This window comes from Mirounga angustirostris, unplaced genomic scaffold (assembly GCF_029215605.1).
Source record: "Mirounga angustirostris isolate CCGP_5_RB_7025 unplaced genomic scaffold, mMirAng1.0.hap1 SCAF_4, whole genome shotgun sequence".
Taxonomy (NCBI): domain Eukaryota; kingdom Metazoa; phylum Chordata; class Mammalia; order Carnivora; family Phocidae; genus Mirounga; species Mirounga angustirostris.
In genome coordinates this window covers 82165238-82190584 of record NW_026991712.1, presented here as the reverse complement: position 1 = coordinate 82190584, position 25347 = coordinate 82165238, and the positions used below count along the sequence as shown (strand labels likewise).

The window sequence follows — 25347 nt, the reverse complement described above, 5'->3', positions numbered from 1 at the left end:
TCATACTTGTTCTCAAGCCACAGTTCTTTATATACTGTATTTGTCAGACAATCTCTTTGAATTCAGGAACTGGGTCTGTCTTCTCTTTGTATGTCCTGTAGCATCCAGGCGTATGCCTTGGACAGAGGGAAGGGCTCAAAATGGTCACCAACTTGTACACAATACAAATATTTTCTTTTTTTTTTAAAGATTTTTTTATTTATTTGAGAGAGAGAGAATGAGAGAGAGCAAGCACATGAGAGGGGGGAGGGTCAGAGGGAGAAGCAGACTCCCCGCCGAGCAGGGAGCCCGATGCGGGACTCGATCCGGGACTCCAGGATCATGACCTGAGCCGAAGGCAGTCGCTCAACCAACTGAGCCACCCAGGCACCCCCAATACAAATATTTTCTTGATCCAACATTCAAATTGTTACAAGAATTAAAAATATTAAACTACAGCGTTAAGGAGGGCACTTGTGGTGAGCACTGGGTGTTGTATGTAAGTGATGAACCACTGAATTCTACCCCAGAAGCCAATAGTGCACTATATGTTAACTAATAAAATTTAAATTAAAAAAAATTAACAAATATATTAAACTACATATAACCTTCAAATCTAAAAATCTGAGCATGAAGAACAGAATGCAATACAAACCCCATGGTTTTATCTATTAATAGCCCCACCTGCCACTATCTCACCTAAATATGTGCATCACTATCTCTCAGAAAGCATTAGATCTGAAGAAAAGTTTACAAATTTAACAGACATTTTAAAACCAGGATTATTAACAAACCAGCAAATATAAATAGTGATCTTCACAATGATTACATTATAAAGGCAGGCTGCCACCTATCCATACCTGAATAAACCTCCTTCTGAAAACCCCAAGGCCTGGAACCCTTGGGTCTCCCAAAGCTGCATACATTCTTTCATACATCTTTTCAATGTTTTTTTTATTAACAGGGGTTTTTGCCAGTTCGACTTTGATATCATCAATCCAATCCTGTGCAGAAAAAAAAAAGAAAAACCAAGTTGACTGCAAGTACGTTTTATCCAAATTCTATGTTTTATGAGCTAGAAGCTATTACATTACCTTAAAGAGCATTTCAGGATTAGAGAGCTGTTCTAGGGCACTAATAAAATCTTGAATCACTCCTCCTTGATCCAACTTAATTTTAATCCTATAAAACAATTACCAAGTTTAGGTAATCAAACATCCTCCAAAGATCAAGGCCCACAGTTATTTATATACAATTATTTATAGTCATATATAAAACTATATATTACCAATAGTCTAGGGAAGGAGCAACTTTAAAATTTTGTTCAATATTAGATGAAGTACAAAGTATGTATTCTATCAAGAGGTGAGCTTTTTAGACAAGGGGAAAGCAAATCTCTTTGCAAATGTTCATATTTTGATGTACACAATTCGATACATACAGTTTCTGAAGTTATAAAAGAAAAGGCCACTTTCTCAACACACTTTCAAACCCTTCCCTTTTCTTTTTTTTAAAAAGATTTATTTGAGAGAGAGCGTGCACGTGCGCAAGGTGGGGGAGGGGCAGAGGGAGAGAGAGAATCTCCAGCAGACTCCCCACTGAGCAAGGAGCCTGACAATGGGCTTGCCATCCCACGACCCTGAGACCATGACCTGAGCTGAAATTAAGAGTTGGACACTCAACCGACTGAGCCACCCAGACGCCCCTATTTTTTCTTTTAAAAAAAATTAATCATGGGGACGCCTGGGTGGCTCAGTCGGTTAAGCGGCTGCCTTCGGCCCAGGTCATGATCCCAGGGTCCTGGGATCGAGTCCCACATCGGGCTCCTTGCTCAACAGGGAACCTGCTTCTCCCTCTCTCTCCCTCTGCTTGTGCTCTGTCAAATAAATAAAATCTTTAAAAAAAAAAAAAATTAATCATGTTGCAGTTGACTGTGTTGAGAGACACCACCGGGGGTGGGCAGTGTACCATCAGTGGTAGATGGGATTTGCGCAGCCAACCCACCACAAACCATGACAAAAGTGGTGTCTTACTCTTGTCTTCTCAGAAACAAACACTCTAATAAGACAAATGAACTCATGACAAAAAAAGCTCTTAACAGAGAATGCCTAAAACACCATGTATTTACCAAGTATTCTTGCAAAACTAATACATCATTGCTAGTTATGTCAACAGTCTCCACCTATAAATCAAATGGAAAAATGAAAAGGATGGCACTTCAGGCAGCCTACTGAATCCTTATTAAGAGGGACTTCCCAGGTATTTTGAATTAAAGAACAATTTCAGGAACTGATTTCAAAAAGCATCCCATCTAGTCTGCCTCAATCAGCTATTACTGTCAACTATTACTATTATAAGACAGAATGTTTCACGAATATCATTCTAAGATGAAATTTATTTTAAAAAAGGAAAGAAATTCAGGGGCACATGGCTGGCTCAGTCAGTAGAGCATGCAACTCTTGATCGCTGGGTTGTAATTTGGAGCCCCACGTTGGGTGTAGTTTACTTTAAAAGAAAAAAAAAGCAGTGGGTTAAGCATCTGCCTTCAGCTCAGGTCATGATCCCAGGGTCCTGGGATCGAGTCCTGCATCGGGCTCCTTGCTCAGTGGGGAGTCTGCTTCTCCCTGTGACCCTCTCCCCTTTCATGCTTTCTCTCTCTCACACTCTCTCTCTCTCAAATAAATGAATACAATCTTTTTAAAAAAGGGAAGAAATTCTGTGACAAATAACATACCTGGGGTAGATACATTCAACAAATAGATGTCTAAGATTTTCTATTTTTTAAATGACGGCTCTAATTAATTTGAAGACAAACACAAGCTTCCATGTGTTTGTTTGTTTTTTTAAGTAAGCTCTATGCCCAACATGGGGCTTGACCTCAGGACCCCAAGACCAGGAGTCCTGTGCTCCACTGACTGAGCCCCCATATGTTTGCTTCTACCATACACTCTATAACCTATAGTACTTGATCAACCCACCTTGCCACAAACTCCTTATTCTTATGACCAGTAGAAGTATCTTTGAAGGAATAGCTTTCACTACTTATTATAAATGGGTAGACAATTGCCTGTGGATAGTTATTAGCAATCTCTTCCACAGTGTGCTGGACAGCAACAGCTTCCTCTTTGTCCAATAAGGCCACCATATGGCTGATCCAGCCAATGAACTGCCAGCAAGGAATGGAAGAAATCTAAAACAAAGAGAGCTGTAATTTAATAATGAATAAAACTTTTAACACTGTTTTATTATAAAAGTATTATGTGCCCAATATAAAAAATGTGTATCTATAATCAGAAGCATAAAAACAGACATAAGTCTAAAATAAAACATCTTTTCTCCCTCAGCCCTCTTGGTTCTTATTCCACTGAAGCACCATTCCATTCTTTTAGATGTTTTGTATGTATGTACACAAATATCCATTCTTGTAAAGAATGGAATCAGACTAGATATACTGTTGCTGGTTTTTCTTAGGTGAATAGATAGATTTACTTTTCTTTTTAACAGCTGTATAGTATTCTGTTTTAGTTAATTACTGATGTATAATGAATTTTTAGGTTATTTTCTAAGTTTTGCTATTACAGATAATGCTACAGTGGACATTTCTACATGTTTCTCTCTTTGTACTTGTGCTATGTGTAACCATAGGATAAATTTCTAGAAGTAACATTACTGTGTGAACACTAACAACTGTAAAAAAACATTGCTAGATTTCCGTCCAAAATGATTTTTCATATTTTTATTTTTTAAAAGCATAATGGAAACTCAAGTAACTCAACACCAAAAAAACAGTCTGATTAAAAATAGGCAGAAGACCTGAGTAAACATTTTTCCAAAGAAGACATACAGATGGCCAACAAACACATGAAGATACTCAACATCACTCATCAACAGGGAAATGCAAATCAAAACCACAATGAAATATCACCTCACACCTGTCAGAATAGCTAGTAACAAAAAACAAGAAACAAGTTTTGGTGAGGATGTGGAGAAAAGGGAACCCTTGTGCACTGTTGGTGGGAATGTAAATTGGTGCAGCCACTGTGGAAAAAACAGTAAGGAGGTTCTTCAAAAAGTTAAAAATAGAAATACCATACAGTCCAGTAATTCTACTTCTAGGTATTTATTCAAAACAAAAACACTAATTCAAAAAGATATCTGCACCCTAATGTTTACTGCAGCATTATTTACAATAGCTAAGATATAAAAGCAACCCAAGTGTCCATCAATAGATGAATGGATGATGAAGATGTGGTTTATGTAAGAATGACATCCTGCCATGTGTGACTACACGGATGGACCTAGTAGGTATTATGCTAAGTGAAATAAGTCAAAGAAAGACAAATATTATATGATTTTACTTATATGTGGAATCTAAAGAACAAATGAACAAACAAAAAACAGAAACAGATGCATAAATACAGAGAACAAACTAGGGGTTGCCAGAGGGGAGGGATGTGGCAGGATGAGCAAAATAGTTCATGGGGATTAAGAAGTACAAACTTCCAATTATAAAATACATAAGTCACGGGATGTAAAGTACAGCATAGGGAATACAGTAACAATACTGTAATAACATGGTATGATGACAGATGGTAACTATACTTGTCGTGATGAGCCCTGAATAATGCACAGAATTGTTGAATCACTTTACTGTATGCCTGAAACTTATGATATTGTTATGTCAATTATATATTCAATTAAAAAACAGTGTATTCAGTTGACTACAAATCCAACACAGGAGACAATGAATTTTTTTAATTTATTGTCAATCTGAGAGGTAAAAAGATCTAATTTTAATTTTCATGTTTCTTTCTTAGTAAGGGTAAATGGTCTATCTTTATTCTTCTTACATATTAAATCATGCATGCATTTCCTCTGACCATTTTCTACTGGTCTATTTTTTTTTAGAGGGAGACATCAGCTCTGTCTCTAATATGTGTTGCAAATATTTTTCTGGCAGTTTTTTAACTTTGTATATATTTTTGTTTTTTTCCCCTGCAGGGAAGTATTGATTCTTTTCCTTTTCAGCTTCTGGATTTTGTCTTTTTATTCCAAGGTCACTTTCAAAATTTGCTCATGTATCTTTTTTTTCCTCTAATGCTTTTTTTTTTAAGTTTTATTTATTTATCTATTTGACAAAGAGAGAGGGAACACAAGCAGGGGGAGTGGGAAAGGGAGAAGCAGGCTTCCTGCCAAGCAGGGAGCCCGATGTGGGGCTCGATCCTAGGACCCTGAGATCATGACCCGAGCAGAAGGCAGTCGCTTAACCAACTGAGCCACCCAGGCGGCTCCTCCTCTAATGCTTTTTTAATGTGTTAATTTTAAGATAAAATCTGATGCACTTGGAATGTTGGTATAAGGAGTGAACATGGCAAGCTTCCTACCCTCATCTACTAAATGAGGAAAGAGCAAAGTATGTGGGGATAAAAGGCATCGGTCCACATAGCTCACAGGGAGTGCTCAATAAAGGTTAGTTCCCCATCTCAAGTGATTCCCTGGTGCCATAACAACACTGACTGAATATTCCATTTATTTCCTCACAAATTTGAAATGCTATCTTCACCATACATAAATATTATTTTGGGAAAACTAAAATCATAATTTATTTAATCATTTCTTCACTAATCTTTAAGAAAAACATACAAACATGTATCTATTACATTTCTGAAGTTACTTTAATCCCCTTTTTAGGACGTATTGAAAAAAATCCCATCTTTCCAAATCCACAAGAGGGTCAGAGTATGTAGTAAAGCCCTGCCAGGCACTGAGTCTCCACAGCTCAGAAACCAGCACTGTTTAAAAATTTACTAGTAAAGTCAACAGAGTGCTATGTTACCCTTTTGAACTATTATATTATCGACTCAAAGCCTGGCCCTATTTTGCAGTTAAACATCTACAAAAGTCATTAAGCAGTCTTTCAGATGGCTCAAATAACAGAAAGACAGTAGGCTGATGCAGCCCCGTGTCAGGAGAGGCCTGCACGGGACATACAAGTAGTGAACAGAACACTGTGGGGGAGTGCCCGCACACCCTAGCTGCTCCCTGCATGCTTGGAGGCCTCGGGATCCTCATGAACGTGGTACTGCCAGCAGGCACTACAGTCACCGGGGGTGGGATGCCAGCTGAAATGTACTCCCTCTCTCTGAGATAAATAATAAACTGAGCATAAGGCACCAACAGATGTTCCAGACTACAGCTTAGTAATTCTGGCCAGCAAACTGTGCTATAGAAAATTCCCACCTCTGTCCCAGACATATCTCCTCCTCTTCCTGAGGTCCTTGTTCAGACACAGTGTTCTTATCAACACCCACAGAGGAAAATGGGTAAATGTGAACACTCTTTTATATAGCTTTAAATTATATATGTTCTCAGAATATAGTAAAATGCAATGCTGGTTAGGAAAACCTGTAACATATGCATTGCACATACTGATGTGTTTAGATATAAACAGAAACATGTCTAAGTTCTGTAAAGTTCTCATCATTAGAATACAGACACTAACCTCTTTTGTCATTAGGCTCAGGGTCTCCTCTGGATATAGCTCTATAATCTGCAGCAGTCTGGGAAACTTCAGCCTCGCTTCATTGGAATGCAGTTTTATAGCTTTCAACATTTTGTCCACCACAAGGGCTGGATACGTCTGAAGTTCTACAGACTCAGTAACTACCAAGGACAGGAGAGAAGAAAACAATGGTCAGTATCCACTTATACATACATAAACTATAAATTTAACAAATAACTATATTTCCCTTTTGGGCTTATATTTTGTAATATGTCACTGTTCTCTTTTTTTAACAAGTACTTTAGATCAACAAACACCAGATGCAGTTTTGGTCCGTATGTAAAAGCTTCCATCTTGAAGCTGAACTCTTCGTTGGATCATGCATTCTGCATGCAGCGTAGTTTCCTTCCTGGGCTGGGTGGGAACATAGAGCAGCTCCTGGTTATTGAATTTATTTCAGGACCAAGAGGCAGGTCACAAAGCCAATATTACCAAAGCTACAAGTAAAATGTAGAAACTATAAGCAAATGGAAAGACAAGATAGCTTGACTCTGTTTATATGCAGGTCGTGTTGCTTGAAGATGTCATTGCCTCTTAAAAAGACAAAATTATCTCAGAATACCTGTCATTTAAAAACAAGCAGAGGCTCCTGAGTGGTTCAGTCAGATGAGCATCTGACTCTTGATTTCAGCTTAGGTCATGATCTCAGGGTTGTGGGATCGGGCCTGCGTCTGGCTTTGAGCTCAGCTCGGAGTCTGCTTGAGATTCCCTCTCTCGCTCTCCTTCTGCACCTCCACCCACTCATGTGTGCATGTGCTCTCTCTCTCAAATAAATAAATATAATCTTTAAATAAACAAATAAATAAATAAAAACAAGCAAACAGGAAACCTAAAGTATCTACAGAAGTCTTAAGACTCTGGCTAACACAATGTTACAAACTAAATGGTTTTTCCTTTTGTGATTCACCTGATGCACTCTCCTCCTTGCGGAGCTGCTGGTCACAGAAATCCACCAGTGTCATGTAAGCATCTGTGAGGCTGGCTACAGGACCGTGGCCCCTGAGGGAAGGCTGGGCCTCTTCCTCAGCTGTCCGCACGGCCTCAGAAAGGTGATGGAATGCTCTCTGGTACAGACCTGCGATCACCTAGAATTCACAGAGGTCTCAGCTATGAACCTGTGAGTACAGCTTAAATTTTCTGGAAGAACTCTACTTTCTACTTGTGATGATACAGAAAGAATACTTGTGATTTGTGAGCCATGAGATAACACAGAAAGCTGGTTAAATGGAAAAGGGAGTCTGTCTGCCCTGATTCTGAAACAGTGAGTGATTCCAGTTTGATCCTCAGTACTTTTAAAACCCAGATGGCCCACTGGTCATGCAGAGCTGGCACCAAAGATCAATGGGGGGTCATGCAGCCTGTCAGGAACTGAAGAAGAGATGGAAGTTGGCGCTTTACCCTTACCGCCCTGCACAGATGTTGGTAGTAACATTGAGGAGGAAGAAGGTGAGGCTAACAACTAAAGTGAGGTGGGCATAGGGAGATAAGGAGAGGCTGCTAACTATGGAAAGAAAATACAAAATCATCTGAGAAAAGCTAGGCAAAGCAGACACTACATAAAAAAGTGGAAAAGGCTGGTTTGCTCCACAAGCTAATGGGACATCTGAATGGCGACTGGTGGTGAAATCCACTAACAAAATTCTTGGAAGAACTGTCCACATCAATCCAACACAAATTTCTCACTTTTAATACTAAAACAATCTATATTATTCAAATAAGCAGGAAACATATGGAGTAGGTCAGTTTTCCACATAAGAAACTTGGCTGTGCATAACTGTCAAATACATTTTCAAAACACAAAGCAATCATCATTTCTCCTTATTTCTTTTGTGTAGCTAGAAGGCTGCACATTACAGACGTACAACACACAAACACAAATTCACTCATTACCTTTTCTGCATTCTCTGAGCTGGATCCAGAAAGGTCCAAGATTCTTCTAGCCTTGCTTTCCTCGATTTCAGCAAGGCAGGTTGGCTCCCTGATGAGAGCATTAGCTATGATTCTATAAGTTGTACCCAAGAGAATATTCTGGTCATGGAAAGCCAGAACATTTTTGCTTAAGTAACTTGATGTGCTCTCACCTGTTGGATTAAAAAACACACACATACTCACACATGATTTTCTCAGAAATAAATGAATGCCATAAATTAAAAAAAAGATACTCATAGTGTACAAAAGTTGTTTTCTATTAAGAAATTAAAATAAATCTTGTTAAGTATAAGAAACTGGCTTCAAACATTGGTTAGGGAATTTCTTGAACTCACATTAATGAAAAATGTTCTTTGTTAGCAGTGACTGTATCAAAGTCTACAGAGGCTAAGGTAATTAAAACACTGAATAAACTTTTATTCAAGCAGCATCATTCTGCATTTTGTCAAAGCACCTAAATCTATTATAAAGGAAAGAAAATGTCTCTTTTTAATGCATTTGTGCATATATATTAATAACCAGAGTAGATTTTTAAGTTGCTAATGTGATTTATAGCTGATAAAACAACAGATACTGCTGCATGTAAAGGTCTAGTTCTATGTCTTACTCTGGGGAAGGAGCTTACCAGCCCTGGTCAAGCCTGCAGCTTACAGAGAAGGTACAAGAAGGGGCACAAAAAAGAAGGGGCTGTCACCCAGCAAGTCCCAACAACCATTCTGCCCTGCTCATCCATCCATGAAAATACTCTGCCAGATTACCCTCAGATACATGTTCAAAACTACTTGGCCCTACTATTTCACAAGGCAGTTACAAACTACAGCCATAGTATGACTACTAAAACTGTAGAATTATTATTAGGAGTACTGATGTTATCTTAGTATCAGCTAACTCCTCCTCCTCTCCTCCATTCCCCCCATCCAAAAACCCTAAAAATATTTAAGCAGTCATAAGGATGATTTTCTGATCCTGATAAATATGGAAGGCCTGCTTCTCCTATTTGCATTTTTACCGGGACTGATACGCTGATATAATTCCCTGCCATATGGTTGTGAGCACGGTCAGTAATAGTGCTGCTACGTACCCTGGGACATAGGGCAGCAAAGCAGATGCAGTGGATCCAAAACTCACATAGTGAAATTTTTTTCTCCCCTCAGTTTTGAAGGCTATGTTATAAAAAAAGAAAAGCTGAGGAGGAAAAAGGTGTTTCATGTTCAATTTTTTAAAAGGCAATTCTTGTAAGTAAACAAGGTTTTCAAAATAATTAAACTATTAGACCCATAATTTGCATAAGTATTAAAGAAAAAAGCTTAATTTCAATTTTATTTGATCAGTAAAGAAATAAAATCTCCAAGTACCATATTCAATAGCATTATTAGGATACAAAGTACCTTGGCTCCAAATATTTAATAAGATTATTACAAGATTTAATTCCCAAATGTCAGATAAAGCAGCAAAAGAAGTTTTAAAAGACACAGAGACATAACATAAAATAGTACTGTTGAACTTATTTACATAGATAAGAACAGCCTCCTACCCAGCAAGGAGACTGTTTTCAGCGCCGTGAGAATCTGCTCAGGGCAGTTCTGGCCCTGGCTCCGGCTGTGGCTGAGCCGGCAGTAGCTCTGCACCCATTTCACCTGCCAGTCATCTCTTGTTTTTGACTCTCTATGAAGCTCCTTCAGTAGTTTCATGGCAAGTGAGAAACTGTGCTAGAGAAGAGAGAAAGTGGTATGATAACACACAGGTGATTACTTAGAAATAAAATTATTTGACAGAAATTTTTAATTGGCCTGCTTCCCTTTTTGCATGATGTAACTCACCTTAGAGCAGCGAACCCATCTCCTCAGCTTAAATTATGTAGATGTCTTTTTATTTATCATGGGGATAGAATTCACATTTCAAGTGTACAGTTCTGTCTTTTAATACATTTATAAAGGTGGGCAACCATCACTACGATCTAGTTCCAGAACATTTGATCAACTCAAAAAGAAACCCTTTATCTATGAGCATTTGATCCCCATTCCCTCTAGCCATGGGCAAACCACTGAACTACTTACTGTATCTATGGATTTGCCTATTCTGGACATTTCCTATCAATGAAATCAGAAAGCATGGTGATTTTTATCTGTCTTCTTTCACTTAGCAAAGTCTTTTCCAGGTTTGCCCAAGTTACAGTGTGTATTCATACTTTATTCCTTCACATGGCCGAGTAATATTCTGTTCCATGGATAGAACACATTTATCCATTTATCTATTGATAGATTTTGGGGCTGTTTCCACCTTTTGAATACTACTACTGTAAACATCTACGTACAAATTTCTGTGTGGACATACACTTTCATTTTTCCTGCACACCTAGGAGTGGAAATGGTGGGTAACATGGTAACTCTATGTTTAACTTTTTGAGGAACTGTCAGACTGTTCTCCACAGCATCTGCACCATTTTACATTCCTATCATCAATGTATGAGGGTTTTAATTTCTCCACATCTTCACCAATACTTGTTATTGTCTCTTTGATTACAGTGGGTGTGAAGCTGTATCTTGTGTGGTTTTGATTTGCATTTTCCTAATAACTTATAATGTTGAACATCTTTTCATGTGCTTGTTAACCATCTGTATATCTGCTTTGGAGAAATGTCTATTTAGAATTCTTTGTCCATTTTCTAAGTTGGATTGTTTGAGTTTTTGTTGTTCAGTTATAAAGAGTTCCCTTATGTGTTTTGGGTAGTAGACCCTTATCAGATATATGATTTCCCAATATTTTCTCACATTGTATGGGTTGTCTCATCACTTTTTTGAGTGTGTTATTTGAGGCACAGGAATTTCTAAATTTTGATGTATCATTTATCTATTTTTTTATTTGTTTGGTTGTTATGTGGATGTCTTTTAAGCTTTCTCTACCAAGTTTCAAAGACATTTTCATCAGACCCATGTTTTGTTCATTGCTATCCTTTCAACTACGTAGGCTAAAAACCTGAGCCATCCTCAACTGCATCCTCTCCATCATTCTTACTGTCTCGGGGCTTCTTACATCACTTCTAGAGCATCTTTCACATTGTTTGCATTCCTACCACCGCTTTCCTAGTTTGAGACTTCACAGTCTCTCTGCTTTTTCCTCAGCAATCATCCATATAGATTCCAACTGAGCCACCATGTCCAAAGCAAACTGCAATTCCCAGCTTCTCACCTCCATGATTTTGTTTGAATATATCTTGTATCTGTACACCTTTTTCTCTTCTCAAAGTGCAAACCTTACCGTTTCCATAAAGCCCCATCCAAATGCCTTCTTCTCCAGCAAGCCCTCCTACCAGGCAGAATCTCTCCTCTTCTCCGGGCTTTCCTAGCATGGTGACCTCTTTTTTCTTCAACCATCTTGTGCTGTTGTTGGGTGGAAGTGCAGCTCTTGTTGTCTCGCTAGACAGTGATCACAAGAGCAGGAATAGTAGCTTCCCAACCCCGCCCCTGACATTGCTGGGTGCAGTTTCTTAGCCACACTGTGATCCTCATCACTACTCAGAACTTCCTCACCACCAAATTCCTAACCTCAAATCATAACCATTCTGACTACAAACCCACTCTACCCACCAAATTCTTGCTACGTTTGCTATATAACCTTAAGACCTCTGGTAACTTTACCTGCCTTCCTTTTGTTTCTGCTTCCTTCCATGTGCAATTAAGCCAGCCAGCTACTCACACCACTCTCTTTGCAATACTCTCAGATCACCGGCCTTTGTCCCTGTTATGCCCACCTGGCAAAACCACACTCTTGGGTACATCGAAGTGCATGCCTTGTCTGCTCCTCTACTCAGACTCACCAGAGACAGCACTGACAGTTCTTCCATGGCTCGCCAGCCCCTCCACCACAGCCCAGAATAACCCACCACTCCCCCACTATTCTCAGATCTCTTCAGCTCAGCCTCTGCAGAGGGCCTCACTGCCCGCTTCCCAGAGAGAACAGAGGAGTTCTTCCATTCACCTCTGCCTGAATCCTGTCCCCATCAACTCCACAAGAAATCCTATTTAACTAGTTATTCCTCACTGTATGTCCATTCTTTCCCTACCATTAAGCTTTAAACATCCCCAGTCTCCTCCAACCTAAAAATCCAAACCCTTCCCTGAGCCCACTTGCTCTTCCTCATCATGGCTTCCTTAGGAGCAGCCTGTGCTCACTGTCCCCATATCTCTACCCTTATCTTTCTTCTACCCACTATGATCGGACTTCTGCCTCAGTGAAATGGTTCTCACTGAAGTCAGCACAAGCCTCCCCTCCTCAATGCAAGGGCACTTTAGTCTCTGCACGCCTTTGTCCTCCTGGATAACAGGCACTGATGATTTCTGCCCCTCCCTGTGGGCTCAGCCTCTTGGTCATCCTCTAATGTCACAAGCTGGTTTCAGCTCCTTTGGGGACACCTCTCCCTCTGCTCCTCCCAAAGCTGTAGGTCTGTTTTGGCAACTGGCCCTCGTCACTTTATCCACTCCTGTGGCTTCAGTGACAGTCCACGTGCCGATCACATTCATACCTCTATTGCAAGCACAGCTCTTTTTCGCCAAAACTTTAGATTTCTTTTTTTTTTTTTTAAGATTTTTATTTATTTATTTGACAGGGAGAAACACAGCGAGAGAGGAAACACAAGCAGGGGGAGTGGGAGAGGGAAAGCAGGCCTCCTGCAGAGCAGGGAGCCCGATGCGGGGCTCGATCCCAGGACCCTGGGATCATGACCTGAGCTGAAGGCAGACGCTTAACGACTGAGCCACCCAGGCACCCCAGAACTTTAGATTTCTTATGTACTAATTATCTAATAGAAATCACAACTTGCTTGTCTTAAAGGCCTCCCACATTCAATATGTCTTGAACTGAATGCACCATCTGCCCTACAAACTGCTCTTCTTCCTGCGTTCCCATCCACCCAGCTACACAGGCAGAAGCCTGGGAATCCTACTTTCCCCTCCTGAACAGAACCAGTCACAGTGCCTCATCCATGCCTTTTTCTTGAACTTGTACACTTATCTCTATTTCCCAGACTCTAACCTAGATTGGCTGCCCTTATCAATTACATGGACTAATACCGAAGCTGGGCAACCCTTTGCCCTTCCTCCAATCGTTTCTCTCATTACAGTCAAAACACTGTTTTAAAACTGTTTATCTGGGGTGCCTGGGTGGCTCAGTCAGTTAAGCGTCTGCCTTCGGCTCAGGTCATGATCCCAGGGTCCTGGGATTGAGTCCCACATCGGGCTCCCTGCTCAGTGGAGAGTCTGCTTCTCCCTCTGCCTCTCCCCCTCTACTCGTGCTCTCTCTCAAATAAATAAATAAATAAATAAATAAAATCTTAAAAAAAAAACCCAAAAAACTGTTTATCCGGTCACCTCCATCCCAGGGCTTCCTGCACAAAGCAGCACAGCCATTAAGTAGGTGTTCAAGTTCAACTACCACTCCACTTAGGAAACCAAATGCCCAGGGTCATTCCTGGGTCTTCTACGTTATTCCCTCCATCATATTTCACCTTTCAGTTCCCAACTTAGATATGACCTCCAACTCCAGGAAGCTTTCTGTTCCCACAAGGCAAGTCAGGTGTCCTTCCCATGTGACTGTCCTTTAGTATTATCATACTATAATTGTTTGTCTACATGTCCATATTTTATTCAGCGTGGTATCTCCAGCACCTAATGTTGTGCTTGGTGATGAAGAGGCAAAACTCAAATTTCACTTCCACTTTTCAAGAGTTTTGAAGAGTATGGGCAGGTAAACTGAAACACACTGAAGGTTTTATGTAATCTTCAGACTGGAACTATTTTTTCTCTTCACCTCCAGTATTACTGGTATTGATAGCTCTTATTTATTATCAAAAAATTCCTAAGAAAAGCCACCGTGTCCTATAAAAGGTTTTTAGCGATCCTAGTGATTCTTACATGTTTCTAAATAATGTACTTGTGGCTCATTTCCTTCCTCTCTCTCATCAGGACCCTCCCCACTTTGGAGAAGTTTGAGCAGCACTAGGTAGCATGTGTTGTCTCTCTATCTGGCCCAAGTACCCTAACTTCCTGCTAAGAAGCCACACATACCCCTCCTTAGCTGTGTGCCTTGGAAGATGGCCCCAGCTGCAATTAGAGCTAATGAAAAGGATCTTCCTTCTTTCTGCAAGAAATAGAGAGACTGTTTCTAATTCCAAGAAAACATAGTGTAGAGGAAGGAAGATATGGAACATCTACAGCCATTTCCAACTAAAAAGGGTGAGCCTGGCGCTGCCAGAGGGACTCACTACGTAAGAATCGGAGGTCAAAACCAATATGGTAGAAGAGAGAACTGAGGGAGAGAAAGCAGGCTCCTGGTGATAATATTTCAGAGTATTTAAAAGCCAGATCTTCTAGACTTCTTTATTCATGGGAACTAATAGATTTCTTTTATTCACTTAGGCTGCTCTGTGTTGGGTTTTCTGTTATTTGAAATATAAAAATTCCTAACTGATACAACACCCATCTCAAAGAAAAACCTATAAATGAGCATTTAAACTTACAAACAGAAATATTAATTATTTCTACTGGAATAACATTCTTTGCTTTATAACAGCAATCTATTAATACAGGGTCATTAAAAGAGCAAGCTCCTCCAGTATATTAAAATGTGATTTAATTACATGAAAAGTGTGATTTAATATATTTAGTTTATATGTAAATTATAAGCAAAGTATACTTATTTTCAAGAAAGGATATTATCAAATGACATATTTCCACAAAATAAACCTAAATACAATTTGTAACTAACTGGAAAGCACTGATTTTGTTAAACAAGATCAAACCTGATGTTGGGTTTATTTTGCTTTTTAATAACAGAAAATAATTATTTTCTCATGATTAACAAGACACAGTAAACTTTAGAGCCTTCTGGATAATTTTAACTGTTTCTTCAATTTTACTTTCTTTTAAGGAGAAAAAATTACTACTCAATTACCTTTAAGCTTCAGATTTTAAGGAAAAGCTAAGTTAAAAAAACCAGCTAATTTAAGAAAATTCTGGTGCTACAGCAGAGGACCACAAATATAAGTACCCACCTGCTTTCTTGCACTTTCTACCATCTTCATTTTCATGGAGAACATACAGCTCTTAATCAGAGAACAGACCTCTTCTCCCTGCTCCTGAACTTCCACTGTATCACTAGAATCTCTATCACCATCCATGGACATACTATGATCACCAGGAGGAAGAGTAAGTTTCTCTTCTATTTTGCTGAGAAAGAAACATCTACACAAAAGAAAGAAAAATGAAAGTTAATGCCAGAGACTCATGAAAGAAATCTTTGACATATAGGAAGCTACTAGATGGCATTTACAGACAGAAATTCTACAGTTATTAAATTTTTGCTCATTTCTGGGGGTACCTGGGTGGCTCAGTCAGTGGAGAATCGGACTCATGATTTTAGCTCAGGTCAATCTCAGGGTTGTGGGATCGAGCCCTGTGTCAGGCTCTGCACTGAGTGGAGAGTTTACTTGAGAGTCTCTCTTTCCCTTTCCCTCTGACCCTCATCCACCTGCTCACACACTCTCTAAAAGTAAATAAATTAAAAAACATTTTTTTTTTGCTCATTTTTTAGACTGTAAATGTATACTCTAGGTACCAGACTCAATATCCATCTTTAATTAACCAACTCTTTTAAAAGATATTTTTCCAGATATCATTTATTGCCTATACCTCCACAAAATAAAGCATTTAAAATGCACAATGTTCTCTCTTAATGAATGGGTGACATGCCCTATGTTGGGCCAGAAGCCGTTTCTCTTTTCATATCTCCTAATCTAAGGTCCCTACCCCAAAGGTGAAACATGTAAAGCAGCAAACAGGTTAAAATCACTGGGGATATGAAAAGATAAGGCTGTATTGCTATAAAATTCTTTGTATTTGTATTGTAATTTACATATCTGACTGTTCTAGTGATTTCATTTTCATTATTTTCATGTCAATACCACTGACAAGGACCTTAACATATAAAATCCATCCCTGATCAATATCAACTAAGTTTTTTATTCATCCAGTGACTAATTTCCATTTTCTTAGAAACACTGTGGGCAGATAGACTAGCATGTCCCATATATCTCTTTCTTTTGTTCGTTGTAATTCCCAAGATACAAGCCTCTCTAGTCATCTATCTGCTTCTGTGTTCCTAGCCCTCTACCCAACACACAAGAGCCCCCCCTCCCAAGAGCTCCTGTTTTTTAAGCTTTCACTGTTTTTATTTAAAAGAATAAACAAGAAAAAGTGGTGTAAGATAGGTATTTGATAAATATTTGAGGAATAGGGCGCCTGGGTGGCTCAGTTGGTTAAGCGACTGCCTCCGGCTCAGGTCATGATCCTGGAGTCCCGAGTACCACGTCGTCGGGCTCCCTGCTCAGTGGGGAGTCTGCCTCTCTCTCTGACCCTCCCCCCTCTCATGCCCTCTATCTCATTCTCTCTCTCAAATAAATAGATAAAATCTTAAAAAAAATATTTGAGGAATACTTATGAAACATGCTTTGAAACATAAATGTTACACTATCAGTATGAGTAAAGTGCCCTGGGTGCACAGAAATAGGAAGGGGGGGCAACAAGGTGAGGTGGATTAGTTTTCACAAAGTGAAAGACTTTTTCCTGGGCTTTGAAAAATGCATTTAATTTCATGTAGTAGAGGAGGTAAGGAAGTTCTAGATAGAAGAAACAAATTAAACAAAGGCAGAGAAGTGTTAGTGTGTGTGACATGTTCTTGTATCAGACTGGTGAGGCTGGAGCCAGGAAGAGAATCATCTTCCCCAAAATAACAGAATTCTCGCTCTTACATGACAGTGTATACATCCTACAGCCCATCCTTCTGCTGATAACACGCTGGATAAAATACCAAATACAACCACCCGAGATCGCTGAGAGTGAATACAAGATGGCAGACTGTGAGAAAAAAAGATGGCAGAGGAGTAGGGGACCCTATTTCAACTGGTCCCTGGAATTGAGCTGGATATCTACCAGACCACTCTGAGCACCCACGAAATCAGCCTGAGATGTAAGAAAATAGATCTGGATCTCTACAAACAGCGTATCGCAGGCGGTTGGTTTCAAGGTAGGAAGCGGGGAGCCCTGATTCTGCAGGCAGGTATCGGAGGATAAACGGCAGTGGGAGGGAGCATGGCCGTGGGGATCCTACACCACCGGTGAGTGACAGCCTCACGCGCTGGGGATGGAGCACAGACTCACAGACGGTACCGGCAGGGAAAGGACTTTAGGGCAGCCCCCCAGGATGGAAACCCGGAGAAGTGGGGTCACGCATGTGAACTGGGAGCGGCTGGCGTTTCAGAAGCACAAAGGGCAGAGACATGCCACGACCTGGAGGAAGGACTGGGAGAGCTGCAGAGGGGTGCACAATGCAGGACGCTGCACTTTATAGCAGCACAGACAGAAACGGAGACAGTGTGGCCTAGAGAGCTCACTGAAGAACAGATTGTGATCTCTCTGCTCTGAGGCAAAGGGTTGGAAATGGTCTCTTCTGCTCTGACTCTCAGAAGAGACATGGAAAGCCGCCAGAGAACAAAAGCCCCAATAAACTGATTCCCACTGAGACCATCCACCGCCACAGGGGGGCAGGGCAACTCCGCCCAAACAGGGTTGCCTGAGTAACAGCACGGCAGGCCCCTCCCACAGAAGACAGGCTAGGAAAACAAGAGGCCAGCAACCCTAAGGTCCCTAGAAAAAAGGTGCATCTGGCTTGGATTCTGGTCAATAATTTGGACTCTATATATTCCCTCAACCACCCATCAACAGAATGACTAGGAGGAGGAACCCCCAAATTAGAAGACTCAGAGATTATGATTTATGCCTCAGATTTACAAATGGATGCAGATATAACCAAGATGTTGGAGACGGAATTCAGGCTAGCAATTGTGAAGACAACAGCTAGAATGGAGTAATCAATTAATGGCAACATAGAGTCTCTAATGGCAGAAATGAAAGCTGAATTGGCAGAACTTAAAAATGCTATCAATGAGATCCAATCTAACCTAGATAATCTAACAGCTAGGGTATGTGAGGCAGAATAACAAATAAGCGACCTGGGAGACAATTTAAGAGATAAAAAGGGAAAAGAGGAGGCCAGGGAAAAACAACTCAGAATCCATGAAAATAGAACCAGAGAAATAAGTGACACCATGAAGCGTTCCAATGTCAGAATAATTGGAATCCTGGAGGGAGTGGAGAGAGAGAGAGGACTAGAAGATGTATTTGAGCAAATCGTCGCTGAGGACTTCCCTAATCTGGGGAATGAAACAAACATTTGTGTCCTAGAGGCAGAGAGGATCCCTCCCAAGATCAAGGAAAATAGGCCAACACCCCAGCATGTAATAGTAAAACTCGCAAATCTTAGAACCAAGGAAACCATCTTAAGGGCAGTTAGGGGGAAGACATTCCTTATGTACGGAGGGAGGAACATCAGAATAACGTTAGACCTATCCACAGAGACCTGGCAAGCCAGAAAGGCCTGGCAAGACATAATCAGGGTACTAAACGAGAAGAACATGCAGCCAAGAATACTTTATCCAGCAAGGCTGTCATTTAGAATGGATGGAGAGATTCAGAGCTTCCACGACTGGCAGAAACTGAAAGAATATGTGACCACTAAGCCAGCCCTGCAAGAAATATTAAGGGGGGTTCTATAAAAGGAGAAAGACCCCAAGAGTGATATAGAACAGAAATTTACAGGGACAATCTATAAAAACAATGTTTTCACAGGCAACATGATGACAATTAATTCATATCTTTCAATAATCACTCTCAACATGAACGGCCTAAATGCTGCCATGAAACGGCACAGGGTTACAGATTGGATAAAAAGGCAGGACCCATCCACATGCTGTCTACAAGAGATTCATTTTTTTTTTTTTTAAAGATTTTATTTATTTATTTGACAGAGAGACACAGCGAGAGAGGGAACACAAGCAGGGGGAGTGGGAGAGGGAGAAGCAGGCTTTCCCGCTGAGCAGGGATCGCAATGCAGGGCTCGATCCCAGGACTCTGGGATCATGACCTGAGCCGAAGGCAGACACTTAACGACTAAGCCACCCAGGCGCCCCATACAAGAGACTCATTTTGAACCTAAAGATATATCCAGACTGAAAGTGAAGGGATGGAGATCCATCTTCCATGCCAGCGGACCTCAAAAGAAAGATGGGGTGGCAATTCTTATATCAGACAAATTAGATTTTAAACTGAAGTCTGTAGTTAGAAACACAGAAGGACACTATATAATTCTTAAAGGGTTTATCCTACAAGAAGATCTAACAATTGTAAATATCTATGCCCACAACATGGGAGCAGCCATCTACATAAGCCAACTGTTAACCAAAATAAAGAGTCATATTGATAACAATACGTTAATTGTAGGAGGCCTCAATACTCCACTCTCAGCAATGCACAGATCATCTAAGCAGAAAATCAACAAAGAAACAAGAGCGTTGAGTGATGCACTGGGCCAGATGGACCTCATAGATATATACAGAACATTCCACCCCAAAACAACAGAATGCTCATTTTTCTTGAGCATACATGGAACTTTCTCCAGAATTGACCACATACTGGGCCACAAATCAGGTCTCAACCGATACCAAAAGACTGAGATTATTCCCTGAATATTCTCAGACCACAATGCTTTAAAACTGGAACTCAATCACAAGAAGAAATTTGGCAGAAATTCAAACACTTGGACGCTAAAGACCACTCTGCTCAAGAATGTTTGGATCAAACAGGAAATCAAAGAACTTAAAGAATTCATGGAAATCAACGAGAACGAAAACACACCGGTCCAAAACCTATGGGATACTGCAAAGGTGGTCCTAAGGGGGAAATACATAGCCATCCAAGCTTCATTCAAAAAAACAGAAAAATCCCGGATTCACCAACTAACTCTACACCTTAAAGAACTAGAGACAAAGCAACAAATGATGCCTAAGCCACACATGAGAAGAGAAATAATTAAGATTAGAGCAAAGATCAGGGAATTAGAAAGCAGAAACACAGTAGATCAGATCAATGAAACTAGAAGTTGGTTCTTTGAAAGAATTAATAAGATCGATAAACCACTGGCCAGACTTATCCAAAAGAAGAGAGAAAGGACCCAAATTAATAAAATTATGAATGAAAAGGGAGATATCATGACTAACACCAAGGAAATAGAAACAATTATTAGAGATTATTATCAACAACTATATGCCAATAAACTGAGCAATCTGGATGAAATGGAGGCCTTCCTGCAACCTATAAGCTGCCAAGACTGAAAGAGGAAGAAACTGACAACTGAATAGGCCAATTACCAGTAACGAGATTGAAGCAGTGATCAAAAACCTCCCAAAAAACAAGACTCCAGGGCCTGATGGATTCCCTGGGGAATTCTACCAAACATTCAAAGAAGAAATAATACCTATTCTACTTAAGCTGTTTCAAAAAATAGAAACAGAAGGAAAACTTCCAAACTCATTCTATGAGGCCTGCATTACTTTAATCCCCAAACCAGGCAAAGACCCCATCAAAAAGGAGAATTTCAATCCGATATCCCTGATGAATATGGATTCCAAAATCCTCAATAAAATCCTAGCTAATAGGATCCAACAATACATTAAAAGGATCATCCACCACGACCAAGTGGGATTTATCCCCAGGAGGCAAGGGTGGTTAAACATTCGAAAATGAATCAATGTGACAGATTACATTAATAATAGGAGGAAGAACCATATGGTCCTCTCAATTGATGCAGAAAAAGCATTTGACAAAATACAACATCCTTTCCTGAAAAAACTCTTCAGAGTATAGGGAGAGAGGGAACTCTCCTCAAGTTCATAAAATCCATCTATGAAAAGCCCACAGCGAATATCATCCTCAATGGGGAAAAGCTGAAAGCCTTTCCCTTAAGATTAGGAACACGTCAAGGATGCCCACTCTTGCCACTATTGTTCAACATAGTACTAGAAGTCCTAGCAACAACAATCAGAAAAAAAAAGAAATAAAAGGTATTCAAATTGGCAAAGAAGAAGTCAAACTCTCTCTTTTCGCAGATGACATGATACTTTATGTGGAAAATCCAAAAGACTCCATCCCCAAATTACTAGAACTCATACAGCAATTCAGTAATGTGGCAGGATACAAAATCCATGCACAGAAATCAGCTGCTTTCTTATACACTAACAACGCAACTGTAGAAAGAGAAATTAGAGAAATGATTCAATTTACAACAGCACCAAAAACCATAAGATACCTCAGACTAAACCCAACCAAAGAGGTAAAGGATCTATACTCTAGGAACTACAGAACACTCATGAAAAAAATTGGAGAAACACAAAAAGATGGAAAAATAGTCCATGCTCATGGATCAGAAGAATAAACATTGTTAAAATGTCTATGCTACCCAGAGCAATCTATACCTTTAATGCCATCCTGATCAAAATTCCAATGACATTTTTCAAAGTGCTGGAACAAACAATCCTAAAATTTGTATGGACTCAGAAAAGACCCCAAATCTCCAATGAAATGTTGAAAAAGAAAAACAAAGCTGGGGGCATCCTGTTGCCCGACTTCAAGCTATATTACAAAGCCGTGATCACCAAGACAGCATGGTACTGGCAAAAAAACAGACATACAGACCAATGGAACAGAATAGAGAACCCAGACATAGACCCTCAACTCTATTGTCAAATAATTTTCGACAAAGCAGGAAAAAACATGCAATGGAAAAAAGACAGTCTCTTCAATAAATGGTGCTGGGAAAATTGGACAGCCACATGCAGAAGAATGAAACTCGACCATTCTCTAACACCATTCACAAAGATAAACTCAAAATGGATGAAAGACCTCAATGTGAGACAGGAATCCATCAAAATCCTAGAGGAGAACATAGGCAGGAACCTCTTTGACATCGGCCACAGCAACTTCTTTCAAGATACATCTCCAAAAGCTAGTGAAACAAAAGCAAAAATGAACTTTTGGGACTTCATCAAGATAAAAATCTTCTATACAGCAAAGGGAACAGTCAAGAAAACAAAGAGGCAACCCACAGAATGGGAGAAGATATTTGCAAATGACACTACAGATAAAGGGCTGGTATCCAAGATCTATAAAGAACTTCTCAAACTCAACACCCAAAAAACAAATAATCAAGTCAAAAAATGGGCAGAAGATATGAAAAGACACTTCTCTGAAGAAGACATACAAATGGCTAACAGACACATGAAAAAATGTTCATCATCATTAGCCATCAGGGAAATTCAAATCAAAACCACATTGAGATACCACCTTACACCAGTTAGAATGGCAAAAATGGACAGGGAAAGAAACAACAAATGTTGGAGAGGTTGTGGAGAAAGGGGAACCCTCTTACACTGTTGGTGGGAATGCAGGTTGGTACAGCCACTTTGGAAAACAGTGTGGACGTTCCTCAGAAAGTTAAAAATAAGGCTACCCTATGACCCAGCAATTGCACTACTGGGTATTTACCCCAAAGACACAGATGTAGTGAAAAGAAGGGCCATATGCACCCCAATGTTCATAGCAGCAATGTCCGCAATAGCCAAACTGTGGAAAGAGCCGAGATGCCCTTCAACAGATGAATGGATAAAGAAGATGTGGTCCATATATACAATGGAATATTACTCAGCCATCAGAAAGGATGAATACCCAACTTTTACATCAACATGGATGGGACTGGAGGAGATTATGCTAAGTGAGAAAGTCAATTATCATATGGTTTCACTTATTTGTGGAACATAAGGAATAGCATGGAGGACATTAGAAGAAGGAAGGGAAAAATGAAGGGGGGGGGAATCAGAGGGAGAGATGAACCATGAGAGACTATGGACTCTGAGAAACAAACAGAGTTTTAGAGGGGAGGGGGCAGGGGGGTTGGGTTAGCCCGGTGATGGGTATTAAGGAGGGCACATATTGCATGGAGCACTGGGTGTTATACGAAAACAATGGATCCTGGATCACCACATCAAAAACTAATGATGTATTTTATGGTGACTAACATAACATAATAAAATTAAAAAAAAAACCAAGATGGCAGACTTATGTGCAGGGAGGCCAAAGGTGACTGCCATTAGGATGAGTTTTTGTTTTCTTTTTTTTTTTTTTAAATATTTTATTTATTTATTTGAGAGAGAGAGAATGAGAGAGAGAGAACACATGAGAGGGGATAGGGTCAGAGGACGAAGCAGACTCCCTGCCGAGCAGGGAGCCCGATGCGGGACTCGATCCAGGGACTCCAGGATCATGACCTGAGCCGAAGGCAGTCGCTTAAACAACTGAGCCACCCAGGCGCCCGAGTTTTTGTTTTCCTTTCTTTTTCCAGTTTTTCCATGAGGGTAACCATGGCTGATAAGGGGTATGGTAGCCAGAGTGGCTAAGATTCCGAAAGGAATCCTGCTGTATTCTGCCTGGAGAAACCTGCAAGGGAACCTAGGCAGACCAAAGGTTGTAGCGGGAATCCTGGAAGTGAGGAGCCAGAGAAGAAGCCCTCTAATTCTATAAATGAAGCCACACAAGTTTCAGCCTGCCTCCTGAAATATGCATGTGTAGGACTGACTGTAAACAGTGAAGGAAAGGCTTGAGTCCTGAACTAAGATGTAAATCAAGAAGGCAAGACACAGTCCACTATCCAAATCTAACTGGGCTAACTGCTTGCTAAAGCAATAATTCCTCAGAATTATAATAGAGCTCAGAGTCTACACAAGATAATATTAACAATTTCTAAGATCCAAAATTACTTGATATACAAAGAACCAGGGAAATGTATCCATTCTCGGTAGAAAAGACAGTCAACAGATTCAACTCTGAGATGACCCATATGCTGGAATGATCATAAAGGACCTTAAAGCAGCTATTTTTTAAAAAAATTTTATTATTTTAGAAGGAGAGTGAGTGAGTGAGCAGGGAGGGGTGGGAGTGGTAGAGGGGGAGGGAAAAGGACAAGCAGACTCCACAATGAGTGCAGAGCCTGATCTCACAACCTTGAGATCATGACGTGAGCTGAAACCAAGAGTCAGACGCTTAACCGAATGAGCCACCCAGGCACCCCAAGCAGCTATTTTAACGATGCTCCAAGAGGTCAAAAAAATAACATGAAATAATGGAAAGGCTTTTTAAGTTATCTTAAACTATCTCAGTAGGAAAAAGTAAGTATTAAAAAGCCAAATGGAAATTTTACAACCGAAAAAATAAACTAATTAATAAAAAATTTGCTACATAAACTTAAAAGAGGAATTAAGACAAAAGAGGAAAATGACAGTGACCTGAAGACAGTTCAATAGAAATGATCTAATCTGAAGAATAAAGAGAAAAAAAGACTGAATAAAAATGAACAGAGCTTCAGGGACCTGTGTAAGACAATGTCAAAAAGTCTAATATATATATAATGGGCACCCCACAAAGACCGAAAAATTGGAGCAAAAAATATTTGATGAAAAATAACAGAAAATTCCCCAAATTTAGTGACATAAATGTACAGATTTGAGAAGCTCAGCAAACCTTAAGCAGGTAAATTCAAAGGAAAGTATACCTAAACACATCATAATCAAACTGCTGATAGCCAATGATAAAAAAAAATCCTGAAACCAGTCAAAGAGTATGATAGATTACATACAGGGGAACAACAATTTGAATAATCATTACTTTCTCTTTAGAAACATGGAGGGCAAATGATACTGCTGAGGAGGAAGGGGGATCCACCCAGAATTCGATATCCGCAGAAAACATTCTTCAGGAAACACAGTGAAATAAAGATATCTTCAGATAGAGGAAAACTAAGAGAATTCATCAAAGGCAGACCTAAACTACAAGAATTGCTTAAAGGAAAATTTTCAACTAAAGGTAAATGATATTGGAGGA

At 39.9% G+C, this 25347-nt stretch overlaps 1 protein-coding gene across 4 annotated transcripts in view; it reads right to left on the bottom strand.

The window, feature by feature from the left end:
* Window positions 1-25347, bottom strand: part of PRKDC (protein kinase, DNA-activated, catalytic subunit) — a 244993-nt gene that overhangs the window by 16300 nt on the left and 203346 nt on the right. For 3 of the 4 annotated variants that reach the window (XM_064588357.1, XM_064588358.1, XM_064588359.1), the window contains 8 exons: window positions 15519-15708; window positions 10005-10179; window positions 8432-8622; window positions 7449-7626; window positions 6482-6642; window positions 2958-3169; window positions 1074-1161; window positions 840-983 (listed from right to left, as the gene is read on the bottom strand). In XM_064588357.1, the coding sequence (XP_064444427.1) occupies window positions 840-983; window positions 1074-1161; window positions 2958-3169; window positions 6482-6642; window positions 7449-7626; window positions 8432-8622; window positions 10005-10179; window positions 15519-15708 (1339 nt within the window). The other variant, XM_064588360.1, reaches the window with a different exon arrangement.